This window comes from Malania oleifera, chromosome 12, assembly GCF_029873635.1.
Source record: "Malania oleifera isolate guangnan ecotype guangnan chromosome 12, ASM2987363v1, whole genome shotgun sequence".
NCBI lineage: Eukaryota > Viridiplantae > Streptophyta > Magnoliopsida > Santalales > Ximeniaceae > Malania > Malania oleifera.
In genome coordinates, this window is record NC_080428.1 from 6,400,559 (window position 1) to 6,422,523 (window position 21,965).

The 21,965-nt window shown below is 37.4% G+C and overlaps 1 protein-coding gene across 1 annotated transcript; it reads left to right on the plus strand.

Moving 5' to 3' along the window:
- The first annotated feature begins 2,399 nt into the window (after nucleotides 1-2,399).
- LOC131143795 (translation initiation factor IF-2, chloroplastic) lies at nucleotides 2,400-20,631 on the plus strand. The gene is made up of 12 exons (XM_058092143.1): nucleotides 2,400-4,546; nucleotides 4,732-4,764; nucleotides 5,031-5,144; nucleotides 5,313-5,462; nucleotides 5,541-5,639; nucleotides 5,748-5,810; nucleotides 6,847-7,002; nucleotides 7,154-7,219; nucleotides 8,950-9,186; nucleotides 10,981-11,256; nucleotides 12,876-13,064; nucleotides 20,076-20,631. Exons 1-12 carry the CDS (start codon nucleotides 3,008-3,010, stop codon nucleotides 20,235-20,237), a joined length of 3,084 nt encoding a protein of 1,027 aa, XP_057948126.1. The 5' UTR covers nucleotides 2,400-3,007; the 3' UTR covers nucleotides 20,238-20,631.
- Nucleotides 20,632-21,965: the final 1,334 nt, after the last annotated feature.

Below are 21,965 nucleotides of genomic sequence, written 5' to 3' on the forward strand. Positions count from 1 at the left end.
TTTCTAAAATATACGATTTTATGGGGTTTTTCAAAGTCTTCCTTTGATGAATTTTCTAAAGCATTTAAATGTTCTGTGGGTTTTGTCCCACATTGAAAAAAGTGGAAAAGGAAAGGTCATTAATAAATGACAAGGTGGAATAATCTCTTAAAATTGATTAAGAGAAAGTGCTATTGTGTACTCTAGTGCACCTTAGGACGGTACAAAGCGGCGTAAGCACACGCGCGCGGCTTGGGTTGTAGGGCGCTAGTGGTGCATTTAGTTGGCACACAAGCACTTAACACTTTGCACGCTTGCATTGTTGCGAGATCATGATTGTTGATCATGATTGGATGGTTAAAAATTAATCTTATATTTTTAAAGATTAAGTGGTGCGACCAAGAGACTAGGTGTGACCTAGTCGACGGTACCATCGACTGAACATGAAATCTTGAGAGTCTCGACCAGAGGCTTGACTAGGCTGACACTGGGTGCAACTAGGTCGACATTGGGTCCGACCAGGTCGAATCTGCAACCTTTCGGAACAGATGCAGCCTTTTGGAATAGATGCAACCTTTCGAAAAAGGCATGATTTTGTCTATATAAAGACATAGTTAACTCCACCAAATACATAAGCAAATTCACCATTCTCTCATTCTCTTTCTTACAAAAGGCTTCCTTAACTTATATGTTTTTCAAATCCGGATTCTATTATCTGTAGAGATAGAATTCTAGAAAATTTGTTCAGATTACTCTAAAGGTGTTTGTGATTAGTTTTCATTTGGCATAACACAAACTGATATTAGATCATAATCTGAGCTTCATTGTATTCTAAAAAAATATTTACTGATTCAATACACACCAATCTAGTGGGGCAAATAACATTTTAAGGAAAGCGACATTGTAACATGCCTCGAAGCAAATTTATGTTCTGCAACATTTCCTCATCTTATTCCTACACCATGTGGTTGCCAATGAGGCAAATATTCCCAAAGATGAAGATCCACTACCTTAGTTAACTCGGAGAATCTAAAATGGGTTTAGTTATTTTTTCATATTTATTTCCTTATTTTTTCATTTTTCATTTTCCTTGTATTATTTGCAATTGAATGCAATAGTTAGACTATAATACAATTTTTTTTTTTTTTGTAATATTTATAGTTTAGATCTTATTTTTCTATACAAAAGCATGAATATGTAGTTGAATGCCTGAGCGAGGTGGGAGATAGGAAATTGAGATTGAAATATGCGGACGAGTGAGATCATCCCTAAAAGATTAGATATGGCTAAAAACAACTAACAAAACAAATGAGGAAATAAAACTGAAAATAATTTATTGGTATTTTTTACACTCAAAGAAAGAGCAAATTGAATTATTTGAGCAAAACTTGAAAATTTTCTTTTAATAAGATATTTTAAAATCAAAGAGCTCAAATTAATTCATATTTTTTTTTTGACTTTTGTGAACATTGGGGGGTTAAATAGTAAATTTAAGAGAGTTTTGCAAAGTTTTTTAATTGAAATGAAGTTGCCTAGAAGAGAAAGGGAGGAAGACATGATTGTCGACACTAGATCTTGTAAAGCACCACCATACCACGAGAAAGAGCCTTAGTAGCAGTGCAGTTGTTGCAAACAAGTCCTAGAGAGAGAATGAAAGTGGTGGAGCATTGTCACATACCACTAAACCTAGCGATGCACCACTAACTATGACACATGGTAGAGAGAGAGAGAGAGAGAGAGAGAATTGTTTTAGAATTGTAATCATGCCCTAATACGGGAATGATGCCACTTTTTAAGTGGCAAAAAACCATCTTTTCTTTAAATAAATTTTCTAATAAAATGTTTTTTTTTTTTTTTTTGAAACTAGCTTTGAAATAAGATGGTTCACCTCTTTGTTGAGGTGGGGTATTTGTGCCAAGGGCACTACTAGGGTATGGGTACGAGGGGAGGAACCCGGGGGGGGGGGGGGTAGTAGTTTCACGTGCGACAAAATAATATACTATTAATAACAATGAAAATATTACTATTGCTATTAGATTTATATTATAATAATGTAATATAATGGTTAATATTTGATGATCGTATGGTTCTAAATTATTCTAGTTAATTAAATTGTAAAATTTTAGTTTTTTTTATATATAAAATTAGGATCGTTAGAAAATTTTAAGATATAAAATTAATTAGTTACAATTCTTGGTAAGTTTTTTGTATTCAAAATAAAATTATTCTTCGTATATTACTTATAGATTTGTAAAAAAAAAAAAAAATAGTGTTCTTAAATTTTTTGTGTTGAATAAAATACTAATTTTAACATTTTGTGCGTATTTTTAAATCTTACATTAGGAATTAAATAAAAATAATTTTTGCAAGATGAAATTTCTGAAAATTTAATTTGATAGTGCAATCTTTGTTATGGGCATTTGCAGGGGAGAAATGAAAAAAGAAGATGAAGAGGAGAGAGGATGAAAATGTTTCATGGAAAATCGATGGGGACCTTATCGGGTATGTAATTTGACAGGCACAGAAACGGCCACACGGCCCTCTCCTCCAAACATTTCCGTCACCCCTACAACCACCACCACACGAACCTTCACACCCTCCCTTTTCCATTTTAACACAGACAAACTCTCTCTCTCTCTCTCTCTCTCTCTCTCAGTGCAGCTTATCTCACTGTAGAGCTCCCGAAGAGCAGCCTTTGCATATCATATTCAATCCACGGAACCACAAATTTTCAGAGGGGTAAGATTCGCTCTTCCTATTTTTGGATTGCTGGACACTTCTCCCACAGGCTCTTCTCTTCTCATTTAGGTTTCACTCATTTTTTTTTTCCCTCTAAATTATGGTTTTGGTTATTTGAATTGCTGGACTCCAGTTCGGAAAAAAATTATTCATATGGAATTTTAGAGAGAGAGAGAGAGGTGATTGGTGTGTACATTGGTGAATTGGGCTACTGGTTGTTCTAATGTATTGGTAAGGAAGGAGGGGGGGTGGGGTTCCATGCTGATACTAGAATTCATATAAGACCAAAATGGCATCTTTGGCTTCCCTGGTGAGTTTGGGAAGCGGCGGCGCAAGTTCCTCGGGGCAGTTTGAAGGAACCCTTTCTCTTGTTCGGAGAGTTTCTTTTTCTAAACCCAACAAGAGTTGGCGTTGCCTGCCATATTCAGTGTGTAGGTATTCCGTTACAGCAACAGATTTTATTGCAGAACAAGGGAGCTCGGTTTCCCTTGATTCTGCTTACAAAAGAGGGAGCAAAAACGAGGATGCTGATCTTGTCCTCAAACCGGCTCCCAGGCCCATGGTAAAATCCGTGAATTTGGTGAGTTCGAAGCCTTGGGACACGTCAAAAGAATCTTCTGATGACGAGAAGTTAGATGAAGTAGAAGAGAGAAATAAGGTAATCGAGTCACTAGGGGAGGTGTTGGAGAAGGCAGAGAAATTAGAAACTGCAAGGCTTGGTGCATTAGGCGGTAAGAAAGACAGTGGGTATGTTAACAAACCACCACCACCAACACCAACACCAACACCATCACCACCACCACCACCACCACCACCACGACAATCTGGTACAAGCACTAGCCCAAGAATTGGTAAGCCGGTGAACTCCACAATGGTTCAGAAGTCTAGGGTTTCAAAGAGTGTGTGGCGGAAAGGGAACCCAGTGTCAAGTGTGCCAAAGGTTGTTAATGATTCTTCTAAGACTAACAATAAAGTTGTTATAGAGGTACCCAAGAATGAGGGAGGGGTAAAGGCAGAGTCTCGAACCCAAGTTTCTCTAAGACCTGCTCAGCCACCTTTAAGAGCTCAACCCAAGTTACAAGCAAAACCCAGTGTAGCTCCTCTGCCTTTGGCAAAGAAACCAGTTGTTTTGAAGGATGTGGGAGCGGCTCCAAAGTCGCTGGTGGCTGATGATATTGATTCAGCCGTAAAACCAAGGGAAAGGAAGCCAATTTTGATTGACAAATTTGCATCAAAAAGGCCAGTGGTTGATCCTATGATTGCTCAAGCTGTATTAGCCCCTCCAAAACCAGGAAAGAGCACTGCCCCTGGAAAATTCAAAGATGGGTATCGTAAGAAAAATGTTCCTGCTGGTGGACTACGGAGGCGGATGGTTGGTGACGAGATTCCTGATGACGAGGCATCTGAACTTAATGTTCCTATTCCAGGGGCGGCTACAGCAAGGAAAGGGAGGAAGTGGAATAAAGCTAGACGGAAGGCAGCTAGACTTCAAGCGGCGAAGGAGGCGGCCCCTGTCAGAGTAGAAATTCTAGAGGTTAGGGAAGAAGGTATGCTGACAGAAGATTTAGCTCACAACTTAGCCATTAGTGAAGGTGAAATTCTTGGCTTCCTATATTCGAAGGGGATTAAGCCTGATGGTGTGCAAACTTTGGACAAAGACATGGTAAAGATGATTTGTAAAGAATATGAGGTGGAAGTCATTGACGCTGCTCCTGTCAAAGTGGAAGAAATGGCGAGAAAAAAAGAATTTCTTGATGAAGATGACCTGGAAAAGCTGGAAAACAGGCCTCCGGTCCTTACCATAATGGGCCATGTGGATCATGGCAAAGTAAGTAGTAACATCTTCCTTTTTATAAGTCTTAACATTTTCCTTTTTATCTATTTTTGGTAATATATTCTGCCTCTTTTTTCAAACAATGTCTTTGGCTTACGAATGCACACACACACACACACATTCTACATACACATGCTAATAATGAAATTTTTCTTGCGTTTGGTATTTTTGACATGCAGACAACACTTTTGGATTTTATTCGGAAGAGCAAGGTATACACGGGTGCTTCTTGATTCCCTCTTTCACTTTTTTTGTTCTTAATTTCCCCTGCATCGATGATGCCCACAGTGAATTTAAGGTGCCATTGTTCTAGTTTTGGTTGGTTATTTCTGTTTCTTTTCTTCTTGTTATTCTATAAGTAACTCTGTAATGTTTGACTTGTGCTGCTAGCATTTTACTTGGATGTTGGTTTTGTATGCATCCAATTGATTTGGCATGCACGTTATTCAACTGAAATTTGATTGCTGGATATTAACAGGTAGCTGCTTCGGAAGCTGGTGGGATTACACAAGGAATTGGGGCATATAAGGTGCTAGTACCTGTTGATGGCAAACTGCAGCCTTGTGTTTTTCTTGACACTCCTGGACACGAGGTTAGTGTTGCGTTTCTAGTATTAATTTTGTTGGGTTGTTGATTGGTTCCAATAATCTTCATTTTCCTTCCACTAGAATGGTGATAAACACAAATGTCAACAGTAACTTGCTTTTTGTTCCTTGTGCCTTTACCCTTTAGATGATATCTGTTATATCCACTCCTGTAGGCATTTGGGGCAATGAGAGCACGGGGAGCGAGGGTGACAGACATTGCTATCGTTGTTGTGGCTGCCGATGATGGTATCCGTCCTCAAACAATTGAAGCTATTGCTCATGCAAAGGCAGCTGGTGTACCAATTATTATTGCTATAAATAAGGTGTGTTAGTGCTTACACTTACTTCATCTTGGCTTGAAGGCTTGATGACTCTAAATTGTATTCCTTCCAATATTGCAGATTGATAAAGAAGGAGCAAATCCTGTTGGAGTCATGCAAGAGCTTTCGTTGACTGGGCTAATGCCAGAAGATTGGGGTGGTGACATCCCAATGGTTCAGGTCCTTAATTTTTTTACTGTAAATCACTGTAAATGTTGTGCTTGCAACTTTAGGCAATGATTTGTACCATTTTCTGGTCACTTTTATTCATTTATTTTCCTTTAACAGATCAGTGCTCTTAAGGGGGAGAATGTTGATGATTTGTTGGAAACTGTTATGCTTGTTGCAGAGGTTAGTCAAATGTGTGTCAATTACTTAGCTGTGATATTCTTCTTGTAATAAATAATCCTACTCTAGAAATTGGAACTTAATTTTAATTTCTTCATCTTACATGTAGTAATAACTCTATAGAGACATACATGCGTTCATGTAGCACACAAATATGGGCAATCATGTGCTCAAACAGGCTAGCACTTGCCCACTTAGTGTTCTGTTTCTGGATTGATGTTGAAAACTTGAAATTCCTAGAAATATGACTAGGCTGAAAAATTTCAGGCCAGCACTTGCCTGCTTAGCATTCTTTCTGGATAGATGTGGAAATTCCTAGAAATACAATTAGGCTGAACAATTAGCACTTTCCGCATACTTCTGTAAATAAAAAAATTAATCATTTAAATATACCCATAAATAAATTGAGACGTTCGTAGCAGGGAGTATTGTGTAGATCTTTCTAATTTAAAATACATAACCAAAATAATAGAAATAGGCATGAAAAGATTCTAAAGAACAATTAAGAAGAATAAGGTAAAACTGTGAAAGAAAGAGATCAGTACCATTTCCTCTCAGGAGTTTGGCCTGTGCAAATGCATGCACTGGCTACCAGACAGATAATATGTATGCTGCTTTCAAAAATCTTAGAATGGACCATGTACACATGGAGAATCACGATCTCCATGTCTTCTTTTTCCACTACTCTCAAAATATCATAAAAATAGTGTAGGTGAGGTGACTGGTGAGACAGTCAGTGACATTTCAATTAGTAAACATGCACTTGTCTTTCACTACATGCTATTTTGAATGTAAATATATATTGTATATATTGATAAACATGTACTCCTCTTGAATATTTGCTATACAAGGTAATGCTTTTTTGAAAAATTCAGGCTTGAGCCAGCTGAAATTCTAAAATATGTTGATGATGTTATAAATGTTACTCTCTGTTGAATGTTGGCAATACTATGAAATTTGCTTATACTTGTCCTTTTTCATTTTTCCCCTTGTTTTCTGCATTCTGCTTATTCTAACTTATGTGGTTCTTTATCTTAAGTTGCAAGAGTTGAAAGCCAATCCTCACAGACTTGCAAAAGGAACAGTTATTGAGGCAGGTCTTCATAAATCTCAAGGACCTGTAGCTACATTTATTGTGCAGAATGGCACCCTCAAGAGAGGGGATGTCGTAGCTTGTGGAGAAGCTTTTGGAAAGGTTGGCATGCAGGATTTTAGAATTCCTGACACTTTATATAAGAAATTTACTGCAAAATGCTACCAAGATGATTGAGTTGGAATGCAGAACTATTCATTGGTTGTTTCATATAGTCATTTATGTTGACTGGTCCCTTTATGGACATGGTCAGGTAAGGGCTTTATTTGATGATGCTGGAAATCGCGTTGATGAAGCTGGGCCCTCCATGCCTGTGCAGGTATGTAGTTCATTACCTCTTCTTCTGCCTGTTCGTGTCTTCTAAAGTGCAAATTTCTGATTATGTACTGGAACATTTTTATATAGAAATCTTTTCACAAAATTTAGTCACCATCTAAAGTACAGTTGAATACTTCCATATTTTTGGAATTACTTCTTTGATGATAACTAGGATTGTAATTCTGCATCTTGGATTCCTGAAGTTACTTGTCAGTCAAGAAGGCAGTATTTAGATAATTGGGGCTGTTATTTGCTATTCCCTTGACCATGCTGTAACAATGCAGTCAAATCAGTTGTGACGATCATTGGTTAGTATTTATTCAAGCTGCAATTATGCCATTCACTGTATGTTTATTATGTTGTATGCTCAATATTATCCTAAGTTCCCAACTGTTTGGTTTCATTTAGTTGGGCTATGTATAAAATATAATTGAGGGCATTCTACTGAGCAAAATCATGTGAGTCCCCTGGGTTTGGTTCCTATACTTAAAGTATTGTTGTAGATGAAGCCATAAATGAGTTGAGCCCCAAATTGAAAAATGCAGCCTGCTTTCTTTTATTATATAGAGATAGATAGGTAGATATAGAAATCCATTGCCCGGTGTTGTTTCTGCAAAAGCAGGGTTACTACCAGAACTTAGTGCTGCTTTCCTTTATTATATAGATGTATATTAAGCTAAAAATGATTGAATTTCATTATCATAAATTTATCTGATGATTAAATTATGTTGTGAAGTGCTATCTAAACTAAGTCATCTTTATCCGTTACCTTCCCCTGCTGTTTGCCCTCCCTTCTCCCTGCTTCCCTCTCAAATTGGCTGGCTTAAGAATTGAGCATTAGGTCTAAAGCGAGCAATCAAATCTTTTACCTGGATATCGTTGTTCTTTAAATGGTAAACACCACCCTGAAATCTTCTTATGGCCACTTTCCTCAACTTACTGCTGGTCAGACTCTTCAGGTCTACTTGGTTTTCAAAATCAGTTTCAAATCCACAACTTGAGTACCTAGATAGATAATCATTTCCTTTGAAGCCATTCTCTACCATAAACTGATCTAACAACAATCCTACAATCCGTTGTTGAATCACACACACACTATCCATTTCATCCTCTGAAACAACATAAGAATATCCATCTGATCTGGCATCATCAGAAGATTGCGACACACCCCTTAAAGAACATATCAGAGAGGTGAAAGCTCATTTAATTGGAATACTCAATCCAGGCAAATCATCTAAAAATTCTTTGCTACCCTCTCACCATTATCTTCTCTAAGTGGAGATGGGATTTCCATCTGCTCTAAATTCGTTTCAGACAGGGCTTCCATCAATTGTAAGTGCATAGTAGGTAGGTTGATCTTCCAATATAGCACCACCTGCGTCTTTCCTTCAGCATAAACAACCTCCCCCTCTTTTTCCAACAGGGCCTCACATTTCCAAACCCAAACCCTCATGCCTGACCAGTCCCATCCCATTAAATTTGTCCAAGCCCAGGCCTTTTGCTAAATTTTTCATAGTTACTCTTGTGTTTTGTTGAAATCATGAATCATTTCCGAAGTGGATTGGCATGCTGGAACAAATAATTCGCAGCTAGTGGCTGGTTTGAAGTTGGTCTTTCATTGGAATTGCTTCAACATGGACCATTCAGTTCTTAGAAGATAATGCTTGATTTTTGTCTTGGAACTTAGTCTTAATTTAATACATTGTAAATAACTTCATTGTTCTTTTACAGGTCACGGGTTTAAATAATGTTCCAATGGCTGGTGATGAATTTGAAGTTGTTGGCTCCCTTGATCTTGCTCGTGAAAAGGCTGAGTTGTGTGCAGAGTCTATACGAAATGAGCGCATTTCAATGAAGGCTGGGGATGGGAAGCTTACACTTTCTTCCTTGGCATCTGCAGTTTCAGCTGGAAAGCAGTCTGGATTAGACTTACACCAGCTTAATATCATTATGAAGGTTGATGTTCAGGTATGGTCTATATTGTGACCTGAGGTTTACTGGATATCAATTCATGATCTTGTGATTGAATAGGCTCTAGTGAAATATAATAGTAACATGCTGCTGTAATAAAAATAGAGAATATTTTTGGATAATCCAATCTGCATGTAATCAGACCACTGAAAGCATATATGCATCTCATAAACTTTATGAAGCTCATGAGTTTTACTCTTGATAAATAAAGGTTGGATTGTCTCTCTTTGCTAACGTTTGAATGCCTGATCGCCTATACTTTCAGTTGATGCATAGAAAGAAAAACTTGTTTTTACTAATGGTTGAAAAATTGAACCAACGCTACAGGTGCTGCATGAAAAATGTGGCACTTCAGCTTGATATATATTTTCTGCCCACTACCTACCAGCTTAATTTTTTTGTAGCGAAGTTCTTATTTTGCCTGGTATGATGCTTTGGAGGTTGTGTACAAACTTCATTGCTCTGTGTGTTATTTGTTATCTGTTTTCTTGCCCCAGTTGTCTGCACATGAGGGGTTGTTTTAGCTTGGTGGCTATTGTCTGCCAACTCCCTAACAACTTAAGCTCTTGGGGTGAAGTGTTTAACAAACTCCAAAGTATCCACGTGTTGTAATACACTCTTTAAAGAACTTATGGGTATGCTTCTCAGCCATTGCTCTGCTGGTGACATACTCGTGTTTATGAGGCACCAGGGCATGTAAGCAGTAACCACACAATGAAATGCATGCAGATGTAGGGATATTGATATTTTTCTTATGGCATATCAAGTATGTAAAAATTAGACCTGTCATTAAAGAAAACACATAACAGTACTTAGTAGTCAGTTGTTCATAGGCATCCAAGTCTTGCTTATGGTATATTTTGTTTAATTAAAATTCATGTTCCCTTACTAACACAGCATTATCTTGTTCAACACCATCCCATTCAATGTTGCCAACTTTTAAAATTTATTGATCTTGTCACATATGGTAGGCGGAATCTTTATTTATTTATTTATTTTGTATTTTGCATGTCAAAACTTTTGTTCTAAATAAAATTGGGTTTGTCATGTTTGTTTTTAACACAGATCCATTAATTTTATGAAACATCCATTAACTTTATGCCCTTGGTTGACAGTTTCTATGTTTATATCATGCTATTGTAACTGAAAATTTGGGATGTTGTTACCAGTGTCTTAGGAACTTTATTGGTCCTAATCCAGAAGGCATTGACTTGGTTTAAATCATATATTATGAATTCCTTTGAATTTCCCATCAAGCTACTAGTTTAGAGTAATTTAGCGAGGGGCAGAAGCATAAATTAACTTAGATAAAATTGTGTAAGCTATTCAGTTCTTTTTTGTGAGAGAAAAATCTAACTTGTTGACAGCATCTATCATTTTTTTTTTTGTGAGTTATAATTATCACAGAAAAATTGATTAAAATTATTTTTAATTAAGTGTTATTTTAAATGAAATATCTAATGTTAAGAGTGCTGAGAGATGGTACTATGTACACTTATGGACACATAACACAGGAACAATTACACTGCTCAATGGACATTTTTGTTATACTGTAGGTACATGTGAGGTGTATTTTATATCATAAATGACTTGTGTACTTTATCTGCAATTAAGTTATAACTTAAGTCATAGCTCTTCATCATGAAAATTGTGTAGTTTGTACTCTTAAATGCAACAGCTAACTCGTTGATAATATTGAGTCATTTTTTTTGACAGTACCTGTATGGTTTATGTTATATCATCAGTGAGTTGTTTGCTTCTGTTAAGTTATTATCTCTTGATCATGACTAGGGATCCATTGAAGCTGTCAGACAAGCCCTGCAGGTGCTCCCACAAGACAATGTCACTTTGAAGTTCCTCTTGCAAGCTGCTGGGGATGTAAGCTCCAGTGATATTGATCTTGCAGTCGCTAGTAAAGCCATTATTTTGGGATTTAATGTCCGGGCACTGGGTTCTGTGAAGAGCTATGCTGAAAACAAAGGTGTTGAGATTCGCCTATATAAGGTTATCTATGAACTGATTGATGATGTGCGAAATGCAATGGAAGGACTCCTAGAGCTTGTTGAGGTTAGGCCAATTCAAATATACTGGCTTTTATGTTTTCTTCTTAATTGTGGATGATATGTGTGCTGGACTATATGTATGGCTATTTGACAAGGTGTTAGGTAAACACATTTGGTACAGGTCTGTTGATTAGTGTTTGTGGACATCTCAATGTGGATAGTGTTGAAGTATCTAATTTTCCTTCTTTTAAACCCTTAGGTGAAATTAAGCATTCCAAGACAGCACGTTTGGCATGGGAACTTGACCTTTTTTGACATCTCCTTTTTAAGTTGTTGTGCTGAAATTTATCAAGAACGTTTCTGATGAACTTGATGAGTGAAAGCTGCTTTTGTCTCTTCCCTATAGTTTTAAAAATCAGTATGTGACAGTTGTTGCAAAGCATTATCAGTGGCTTTCGAGATTGTTACAGGGCTATATCTCAGAGATCCTCCAGTTCACAACCATAACGGCTGTTATGTTTTGTGACATTATTTGGACTGCTTGTGAATGACTGAAATAGGTTTTTGAATCCCTTCTTTTTTCTCATTTTCCCTCTCTTTTCCCTTTATGGAAGTTTAGAAACTCAAATTTAAGTAGGTTAATTTTAGTTAGTAGTATGTATTTTTAAATAACTACCATTCAAATAATGCTAGATTTTCTCTCATTAAATTACCTATTTTTCATATTCTTTCAATTTTATATTTTATGTTTTTCTTATTCCTACTTTGGAGGCAAAAATACGTTCTATTGCTATGCATTTTTATTCTTTTTTAATACATGAACATTCTATATTTTATTTTTTAGATAATGAAAATTCCATTAAAGACTAAAAGAGTGCAAAAGATGGCATTCTATATTTTAGACTTCTTTGTATTTATGATTTCTTAGTTTAAACTTCACTTATAACCAGTAATGTAGTGAAAAGTAGCAAATGCATGGTTCTTCTTGCCAATAACAACTAAAGCAACCAAGATGACATCTAATACTTGTAGTATATGTTATATTTAAATTGATTAAAATTTACTAAAAAACATTTTAAGCATTAGTATGTAGGGTTTTGGGTTAAAACATGTGAATCTATATGCTTTTCACAAGTTTGCTATTGCAAAAAATGGATTTACGGACGCAGTGTCTGTTACCCGTTATGTAATGTCTGTGATGGCCACAACCGTTACACTGTGACCATCAATATTATGTGGACCATTACCATTATTTAAAATCATGCTCTTCCCTTTTTGTTTTTCAATTAGTGCTTTTTGGGTACATGATTGATGGAAGTGTTTGCGACATATCTCATATGAAGCTGCCCATGTCATGTCACGTTTGACACAAATACTTCCCATGTATGATAGTGTGCAGCATACCAAAACAAGGTTGTGTTTCAACATTTGATGGGCTAACTCTGAATCTCCCTTGTACTTACATATTTTCAATTTGCTGTATTGTTTTGGGGTGCACACCTGGTGTCTTTGAAGAATTACCGGCAGAAAGGTTTCTATCGTCATCAACCTGAATTTCAGCTTGGGTTCCTTTAAATTTGAGGCATTAAATTTTAGGGGCATGCCCTGCTTTTCGTTTGAAAGTTTCTGAAATCTCTGTGATTACTGACTCACAGTCTGGAGCTGCTACTTGTACTTTGATAGGAACAAGTACCGATTGGTACAGCTGAAGTCCGGGCCACATTTAGCAGTGGCAGTGGTTGTGTTGCTGGATGCATGATAACTGAGGGAAAAGTGGTGAAAGGCTGTGGCATTCGGGTTGTTCGAAATGGCAAAACAATCTATGTTGGTATTCTTGACTCTTTGAGACGTGTCAAGGAAATAGTGAAAGAGGTATATCTCTATAGACTATTAGACTTATTATATTGGTCTTTAATATCTCACTAGTTTTACCTAATATTAATTGATCTGATTATCCCTGTTGTGATAAATCTGGATTTTATGATATGCAAGAGGCTTCTTCCTTTATTGATGGTGACTCTGTCTGGAATTTGTTGACATGTCAGGGTCCACTTTTGTCTGATTTTTGGACACGTAAATGAGATATTCTGCATTTATTTGCTGCAAGATATGCATAAGAACACAGCTTTTGTGCATTTGTTGTTAAATATCTATTTTTTTTATTGCACTTGGAGACTCAAAACATCAATAACCATTTGTTGTATATGGTGTATTGAAAGTCTCAGGAGCATAGCTGTGTATTCGTATATCTTTTTTTTTTTTCGGGCGGGGGGGGGGGGGGGGGTGTTGTGGGGTCTTTATCACCTTGTTTCCACAGAGCATACCTTGAATTGCAGCTCCTTTGGAGCTTAAAGCATGTTCAACTCTTGCAAAATTTTCAAACAACAAAGAATTTTGCTAATGCTACAAACGGAAAGTCAGTGCTCAAAATTTTTGTATTTCCCATGGTTTTTATTGGTTACGGTGAGGATATGAAGTGGGAATGGTTTCTTGGGAAGATCTGACTGATCAAAAATATGTTGTCCTCAGACTTAAGTTAAAGTAATAGAAGGTTGTGATTTACATGAAAGTAGACTTAAGTTTGAGGACAGTTCTTTTCAGTGATGATCTTCTGAAAGTGAAGCGTTGGCAAAATGAAAACTGAATGCAACTAGAAAAATAAAAAAATTGATTTGATGGTGGAGAGGATGGCACTTCAATTTTTAAGGGTGTGCTCTCGCTGCTCTTACAGAGTTTCATGTCTAAGGGTTGACTTCTTAAGTGTTGAAGGCCTCTGATATTCCATTTGCATGGAACATTTGAACAATTCCTGATCTTTTGTTCCTTTTTCTGCACGGGGAAAGACTTGTGGGATTCTTTGTTAGCACTTCAAAACAGGGTAAAATGAAAATGTTCTTATCGATGTTGTTTTATTCATTATGCAGCACAGGAAGGTTTTCCCATGGGTAAATCTAAAATGCTTCCATTTTGTACAGAGCTGAGTCCATAAATTATAGATCGGTCAAACTGCTTTCGTATTTGTATCTGAATTTTTGGAATTAAATTTTCCCATATTTGGGCCCTTCTCCTTGTGTGCCCATGTCTGACATTTGGATATGGAACATGACTACTCCTACCCGGTTCTTTGAAATAATGAAAAATCATTGAAACATAGTCAAGTCAACACTAAAATGCACCTGCTTGGACACCTTTACCTGAGTTGGGGCCACTTCGGTTGCATATTGCATGTGATAGATTTTGACTTGCAAAGGGTCATATTCTTGTGTTTACCTTCCCTCAAGGGTTGCTTATGTAAATTAAACTTTTACTGCCCAATGGGAAAAGGCTACTGCCTTCCAAAGGATCATGATGCATATTAAATTCCAACTTTATCAAGAGCAACAAAATATGAAAAAATAGTTTCAAATTCTGGGATGTTTCTAGGAGTATTCCATTTTTCCCACTAGGTGGGGTCGGCTACATGAATCATTTTTTGCCAATTCACCCAATTGAGAGCGTTTTCCTCTATTAGATTAAGGGCTTTTAAATCCTTTTTTACTACCTCATTCCAAGTTATTTTAGGCCTACCCCTACCCATTTTCATGTTAGAAGCAATCACTAACTCACTCCTCCTCACAAGTGCTCTACTAAGTTTGCGTTTCAAATGCCCAAACCATCTAAGATGCCCCCCCTTATCTTGTCTACAATTGGTGCTATGCCTAAATTATTGCGCATATGCTCATTTTTTCGTTTATCTTTTAATGTTATGCCACTCATTTACCTTAACATTCGCATTTCAGCAACTTTTACCTTTTGTACATGTTTCTTGGTTGCCCAACATTCTGAACCATAAAGCATAGCTGGCCTTTAGTTGTCTTATAATTTCATTTTAATTTTAAGGATATTCTACAATCACACAACACACTTGATGCATTCCTCCATTTTACCCAACCTGTTTTAATTCTATGTAGGTCTTCTTCAATTTCCTCTTCCGCTTGCATAATAGATCCAAGATATCTATATCTATTAGTGCTATTAATCTCTTGGCTGTCAAATTTAATCTTCTCTCTACTACTACTCTTTACGTTACTGAAATTACATTTCATATACTTTGTCTTTTTCCTACTTACTCTAAACCCTTTAGACTCTAATGCGGTTTTCCAAAGTTCTAGGTTAGATTCCACTTTGTTTCTACTATCATCAATCAACATGATATGAACTACAAACAACATACACCAAGGGACCTCATTTTGAATATTCCTAATAAGTTCATCAATCATGAAAGTAAATAGATAAGGACTCAAAGTAGAGCCTTGATGTACCCCTATTGTGATTGGAAAATCTCTAGATTCCCCTTCTACAGTTCTAACGCTAGTCACTACTCTATTATACATATCTTTAATGACCTCAATATATCTATTGCAAACCCCCTTCTTTTCTAAGACCCACCAAAGAATTTCCCTAGCTATTCTATCATAAGCTTTCTCTAGGTCAAAAAAAACCATATGCAAATCCCTTTTCTTTTCCCTAAACTTTTCCATTAAGCTTCTTAAAAGATAAATAGCTTTTGCTATTGATCTCCCAGGCATAAAACCTAATTGATTTTCTGAAATTCTTGTTCTTAGTCTTATTCTAAGTTCAATTATTCTTTCCCATCAACTCCTTGGAGCAGTAGGCAGCTCCAGGGGTATACTAGTCTTGTGGAAGCCTAGTGTTGTGGAATTGTTGGACCACTCCATCAACTCCTTCTAAGTCTCATGTTTGTTCAAAAGCACGAATAATAACTTTCAGTGGATTTTCACAGAGGTGTATGGCCTAGGTGAAGGATCCCTTAGGTCTCTCTTTTGTTTGGAATGAGCTCCTCAAGATTAGGAGTAGATGGGATGCTCCTTGGATTATAGGGATTCGATTTCAATGTGATTGTGTATCCGCATGAAACAAGTGGGGGTAGCCTTAAGACTAGTAGCATAAGAGAATTCCTTGACTTTATCAATGTGAATGCCCTTATTGATCTCCCTCTCATTGATGCGCCTATCTTTTCAAGGATCGATAGGTTCCTAATTTTGGTTGAATTGGAACTTCATTTTACTCGTGTGATTTAGAGTCTACTTCTTAGGCCCATCTTAGATCATTTCTCCATCTCCTTTGACATGGTGGAGTGGGAGTTAAATGGGTGCAAACCCTTTTTGCTTCGAGAATATGTAGTTAAAATATGATGGTTTTGGGTAGTTAGTGAAAACTTGGTGGTCTTCTATTATGTTCATGGGCAAGGCTAGTTTTGTGCTTGTCTCAAAGTTGAAAGGAATAAAAGAAAGGCTAAAGATATGGAACAGAAACACCTTTGGGAATGTCCAAGCAAAGAAAATTGTTATTCTTGATGGCAACAAAGTGATTGATGAGCAGGATATAATCCAGGGCCTTGATGATGAGCGTAGAACTAAAAAAGTTATCCTTGAGAAGGAGTTGAATTTGAAGAGATATCTTGGAGGCAGAAATCCAGAGCTTTCTGGCTCAAAGAGGGGGACTGTAATACAAAATTCTTTCATTAGACAGAAAATGCTCACCATAGAAGTAACACCTTATGCTACTCCAACATGGAAATTAGGGAAATCACTTTAACTAGGATGAGGATTTTAGGAAAGATATTGTGATTTTTATGAAGACCTCTACACTAAACCCGAGGCTGGAGACCTACAGTGGATGAAATCAATTCAAATCTCTCAATTCTTCCACTGCATGGTGAGAGACCCTTTGAAGAAGTAGAAGTCCTCTAAGCTGTTAAAAATTGCAATGGGGATAAAGTGCCTTGACTGGATGGTTTCTCCTTGGCTTTCTTTCAAGCTAACTAGAGCCTCCTCAAGCATAACTTTAACGTGTTCCCCGAGGAGTTTCATAGATCAGGAAAATTTGTCAATTGCATAAATACCACTTTTGCCACTCTTGTTCCAAAGCAAGTTGGGGCTGCTAACATCAAGGAAAAGCCCCATTAGCTTGGTGGGAAGAATTTATAAAATCATTTCGAAAGTATTAGTTGAGAGGTTAAAGGCGCAATATCAGAAGTCATTGATTAGTATCAGCATGCTTTTGTGGATGGAAGACAGATTACAGATGCTGCCCTTATTGCTAATGAGGCGGTGGATGCCTATTTGAAGGAGGAAAAAAGGGGAATAGTGTGCAAACTGCATATGGGGAAACCCTTTGATCATGTTGACTGGAACTTTCTTCTTTATCTCCTTAGGAAAATGGGCTTTAGGGAGCTATGGTGTAGTTGGATTGCTCAATGCATCAAAACCCCAAGCTTCTCAGTGCTCATAAATGGCCGCCTTTTTGATTTTTTCCACTCCTTGAAAGGCTTGAGACAAAGAGATCCTTTCTCCCCTTTTCTGTTTATTTTGGTCATGGAGGTGCTTAGCGTTATACTGATGAAAGCTACTCAAAGAGGGATCTTTAAAGGTTTCAAGGTGGGCAAAAATGGGGTGACTTAGATGGTTTGAGCATTTGAAACACAGACCTAGTAGGGCACTTTGTAGGAGTTAGTTATGGTTTTTGGCATGAAAAGAGGTAGGGGTAGGCCTAAAATAACTTGGAAAGAGGTAGTGAGGATGGATTTAATAGCCCTTAATCTAATAGAGGAAAATGCTCTGGATCAAGTGAATTGATGGAAAAGGATTCATGTAGCCAACCCCACCTAGTGGGACTTGAGGCTTCTTCTTGTTATTTGTTGTTTGTAGAAGTTTCTTATCTTCTTTTCGCAGATGATTTGTTTTTTATGAAGATGAACCCCTTCATATCCTCAACCTTCAATGCATTTTGTTAGGGTTTGAGGCTGTTTTAGGCCTAAAAGTGAACCTTGGTAAAAGTGAGCTTATTCCAACTAGAGAGAACATGGGCCCCCCCAGGGGGGGGGGGGGGACGACTTTCCTTGCTGGTCTTTTGGGTTGCAAGATGGGAACCTTTCCCATTAATTGCCTTGGTCTCCCCCTCGTAGCCAAATTCAAAGACAGAGGAGTTTGGGACCCCATTATTGAAAAGTTTGAAAGGAGATTGGCAGGATGGAAAATAAATTTCTTATCAAAAGGAGGTAAGACTCTTATCAAGAGGACTTTGACAAATCTTCCAATTTACTGCATGTCTCTGCATCCCTTAGTAGCCTCAATCGCCAGGTGATTGGAGGAAATTCAAAGAAGATTTATTTGGGGAAGCTTAGGGGAGGAGTTTAAATATCACCTTGTTAGATGGGGAGTGGTCAAACAACCATTTGTAAAGGAGGTTGGGGGTTGAAATCCTTCACTTTCAATAAAGCCCTACTTGGGAAGTGGTTATGGAGGCTCATGAAGGAGAAAGACCATCTTTGGTGGGATATTATGGTTTCTAAATATGGGCTTGAGTGCAATGATTAGACAACTCACAATAGAAGGGTTCCCTATGGAGTGGGAGTATGGAAATTCATCAAGAAAGGATGAGATGATTTTTTTTCCAATTTGTGACATTCCAAGTGGGGAATGGGGCCAACGTTTACTTTTGACATGATGTGTGGCGTGAGAACAGCAATCCTGGAGCTGCTTTTCCTTCCATATACAACTTGGCTTGTGACAAAAATGCCCTTATCAGTCATCATCCCCAAATCACTAATTAGGGAATTTTCTCAGACATTCCTTTTACAAGGAATGTGGTAGATTAGGAACTTCACACTCTCTGACTTTCAGATTTCTTTACAAATTCTATCACCAAAACATCCCCAACGAACAAAAATGGGCTTTGGAAAAAAATGATGTTCATTGTTAAATCTTTATATAAGAAGCTCTCATTGTTGGGAGCAAATTGCAATAACTCCCCTTGGATTCACATTTGGAGGACAGCAGCCCCTTCAAAGGTTGCCTTTTTTGCTTGGGATTGCGTACATGGAAATATTTAACCCTAGATAATCTGCAGAAAAGAGGGCTTACAGTCATGAACCGGTGTTTTCTCTGTATAGCTGATGCAGAATCAGTCAACCACATTCTTCTCCACTGCCCCTAGACAAGGAACTTGTGGAATTTGGTTCTTTCGTAGGCTGGGCAGCAGTGGGCTACGGCTAATTCAGTTGAAGGGGAGATTTGGGCTTGGAAAGGCATCTAAGGCACAAAGGAGAAGCGAAAGGCTTTGAACCTCATCCCTCTCGCCATCTTCTTTTGGTGTGCTTGGAAAGAGAGAAATAAGAGAGCCTTCGAAGATTCAACTACTTCGCTTTAGACTAGCAATGACCAATGGATTGCTGCTGTCTCTAGCTGGCTTAGTGTGAAAATTGTTAATGATCATTTTGTAATCCTTGATGTTTGCGACACTCTTCAGGGTGGTTGATGTTTTGTACCAAGGTTGGCATCCCCTTGATGCCTTGATAATATGTTTTCTCTCTGCTGATTAAAAAAAAATGCTATATGTAGTTATAAAAGATACTGCTGTTTTAAAATACTATGAACAATGAATAAAGAGATGATGCATAAGATCATTGTAGTTATTTCTGCTGTATAGTTTGAAAATTCACGTTCAAAAATATTTTGTATAATTTGAAAATACATATTCAAAAATATTTTTCCTGCAATTGATACATCCAGAGTGCATATATCAGTGGGTTCACAAGGAAACTTATGCGTGGGTCTCTCTCTCTCTCTTTTGAGATATAGAAAATTTCAGTTCTGATGGCAATGTAGGATTTATTCTTTAAATTTGAGGGATATAACTCCCTTTACTTTTTATGAATGCACTTTTTTGGAAACAGGTGTACTTTGTAATTTTTTCCTCTCTCTCTCTCCCTCTTCGGCCCTTTGCCCTTGTTTTTCTCTTCTTTTTGACCCTGATATTTTTTCCCTATTCTGAAACCAAACACTCATATTTCTTCCATGAACATTATACTTACTCTTGCAGGTAAATGTTGGATTAGAGTGTGGCATCGGGGTGGAGGACTACCCCGACTGGAAGGTGGGGGATACTATTGAAGCCTTCAAAAAAGTGCAGAAGCAGCGAACACTTGAAGAGGCATCGGCTTCAATGGCAGCTGCCCTGGAAGGCGTGGGACTTGCAAGATGAAGTTTTGCGGAAGAGCGTCTGCTTGTCCATGCTTGATGTCTTGCAGTTTTTCTTAACAGTCCACAGGGGGGTGATGTGCGCTTCTGAGGCTTGGATAATTTACAGGAGTGATATGGATGGGCTTCGATTGGTGGCAATGTGTCCTGAATACCTGCTGAGGGTCTCCACATGCTACGCTTGCTGTGGTATATTGCTTCATAACTGTACGATGTATATAGCACTATCTATACTAGGTTCAACCTCCTCTCTTTTATTTTATTATTATTTTTTTTATTTTTGCTTTTTGTAAAGAGGGACGCTTCATTGGATTTTCTCAAGATTCAGTGTTGAAAACAATTGTAACATCTCAATACATCAAGGACAATAAAGTTTTAAAAGATTATGATTCTCTCAAGTTGAAGCATAGTCTCATGCATGCAACTACAAACAGCTCACATATTATACCAGCAGTCATTCATCAACCACTAGGATTTCTACTAAGCACTCAAAGCCAGATGTTTTGGGCATTTCCTTCTTCCGTTAAATCTCTCTCTCTCTCTCTCTCTCTCTCTCTCTCTCTCTCAATTTTCTTTGTCTACATTTGTAGCTGTGGATCTCCCCTTATATTATCTCTCCTACTCTCTTTGAATTATGTCTGTCCATGTTTGTAATTCTTTTAATAGACGAGGGAGAAGAAACAGTGCACAATCGAGATTAGCAAAATAATAACTATAAAATAGAATGAAAGACAGTGCACAACTGAAAATGTTGCACCCTCGGAAGGCGACACGGCCTCTCGAGAACGAGATTTTTTAAAAAGAAAATTAGAACATTTGAAAATATAAAAGCAACATTTCACATTTGAAGGTAATCCAAATATACAAGTAGGCATCCCGGTGTCAAACAACACCTATTTTTGAACATTGGAAGAAAGAGAGAGGGACAAGAGAAAGAAAAAGAGAAAGACAAAGAGAAGAGGTTGATGCACGAAGAACAAATGAAGCCCCCACATGAATTATTATTATTATTATTATTTTTAAAAGAGAAATGTGAGGAAATGGCACTTGGAGGAATTGAATACTGTGGCTTGTAAGTAATTTATCTAACATAATCTAGCTCACGTTCGAGAATAACAAAAACTGGTTTTTAATTTTTATGTTACAAACAAGAGGAACCGTTTTAATCGGAACTTTCTGGGTAAGATATAGGTAAACATACTTCTCCGCTTAAATTTGGCATCAAAAAGATACAAAAACCATAAATTAGTAACACAAACACACCTCAGAACGTAATGAGTAAAACCCATTCAATTAAATAAATCTGAAGAAAGGAAAGGGGATTCCCGACGGACATTTTCTTCGATTAAAAACTTCTTGGACCATTCAGCAAGTTTTTCATGCCACCTGTCAATTAATGGGCATTCCTGCTTGTTTAAAACTCGTTGTATGATCCAGCGAGTTTTACGACGCATCAATGTGAGAAATAAAAACCCTGCTATTTAATATTAAAAATGTAAAAAAATAAAAAAAATGAAAAAACTCGTTGGATTAGATATATGTTGTGATTCTGATGAGGGTGAGACCTGAGGGTGTACGTCGTCTACTAACATAACGGAGCGAGTACTACCAGCGTGGTAAAGCCCCTTTGTTATGCCCGGTCCTCAAATTTCAAATTTGAAAAACCAACGGTCGTCCATTAACATAACGGCACAGTGAATGTTTTACCCTACCAAATCAACGCCATCTCTCT

Bases quoted from the DNA above. Each gene is read 5' to 3' on its own strand.
- LOC131143795 (XM_058092143.1), top strand. From the start codon at position 3,008: ATGGCATCTTTGGCTTCCCTGGTGAGTTTGGGAAGCGGCGGCGCAAGT. The intron at 5,463-5,540 runs GTGTGTTAGTGC...CCAATATTGCAG, and splicing joins TTATTATTGCTATAAATAAG to ATTGATAAAGAAGGAGCAAA. The intron at 7,220-8,949 runs GTATGTAGTTCA...GTTCTTTTACAG, and splicing joins GGCCCTCCATGCCTGTGCAG to GTCACGGGTTTAAATAATGT.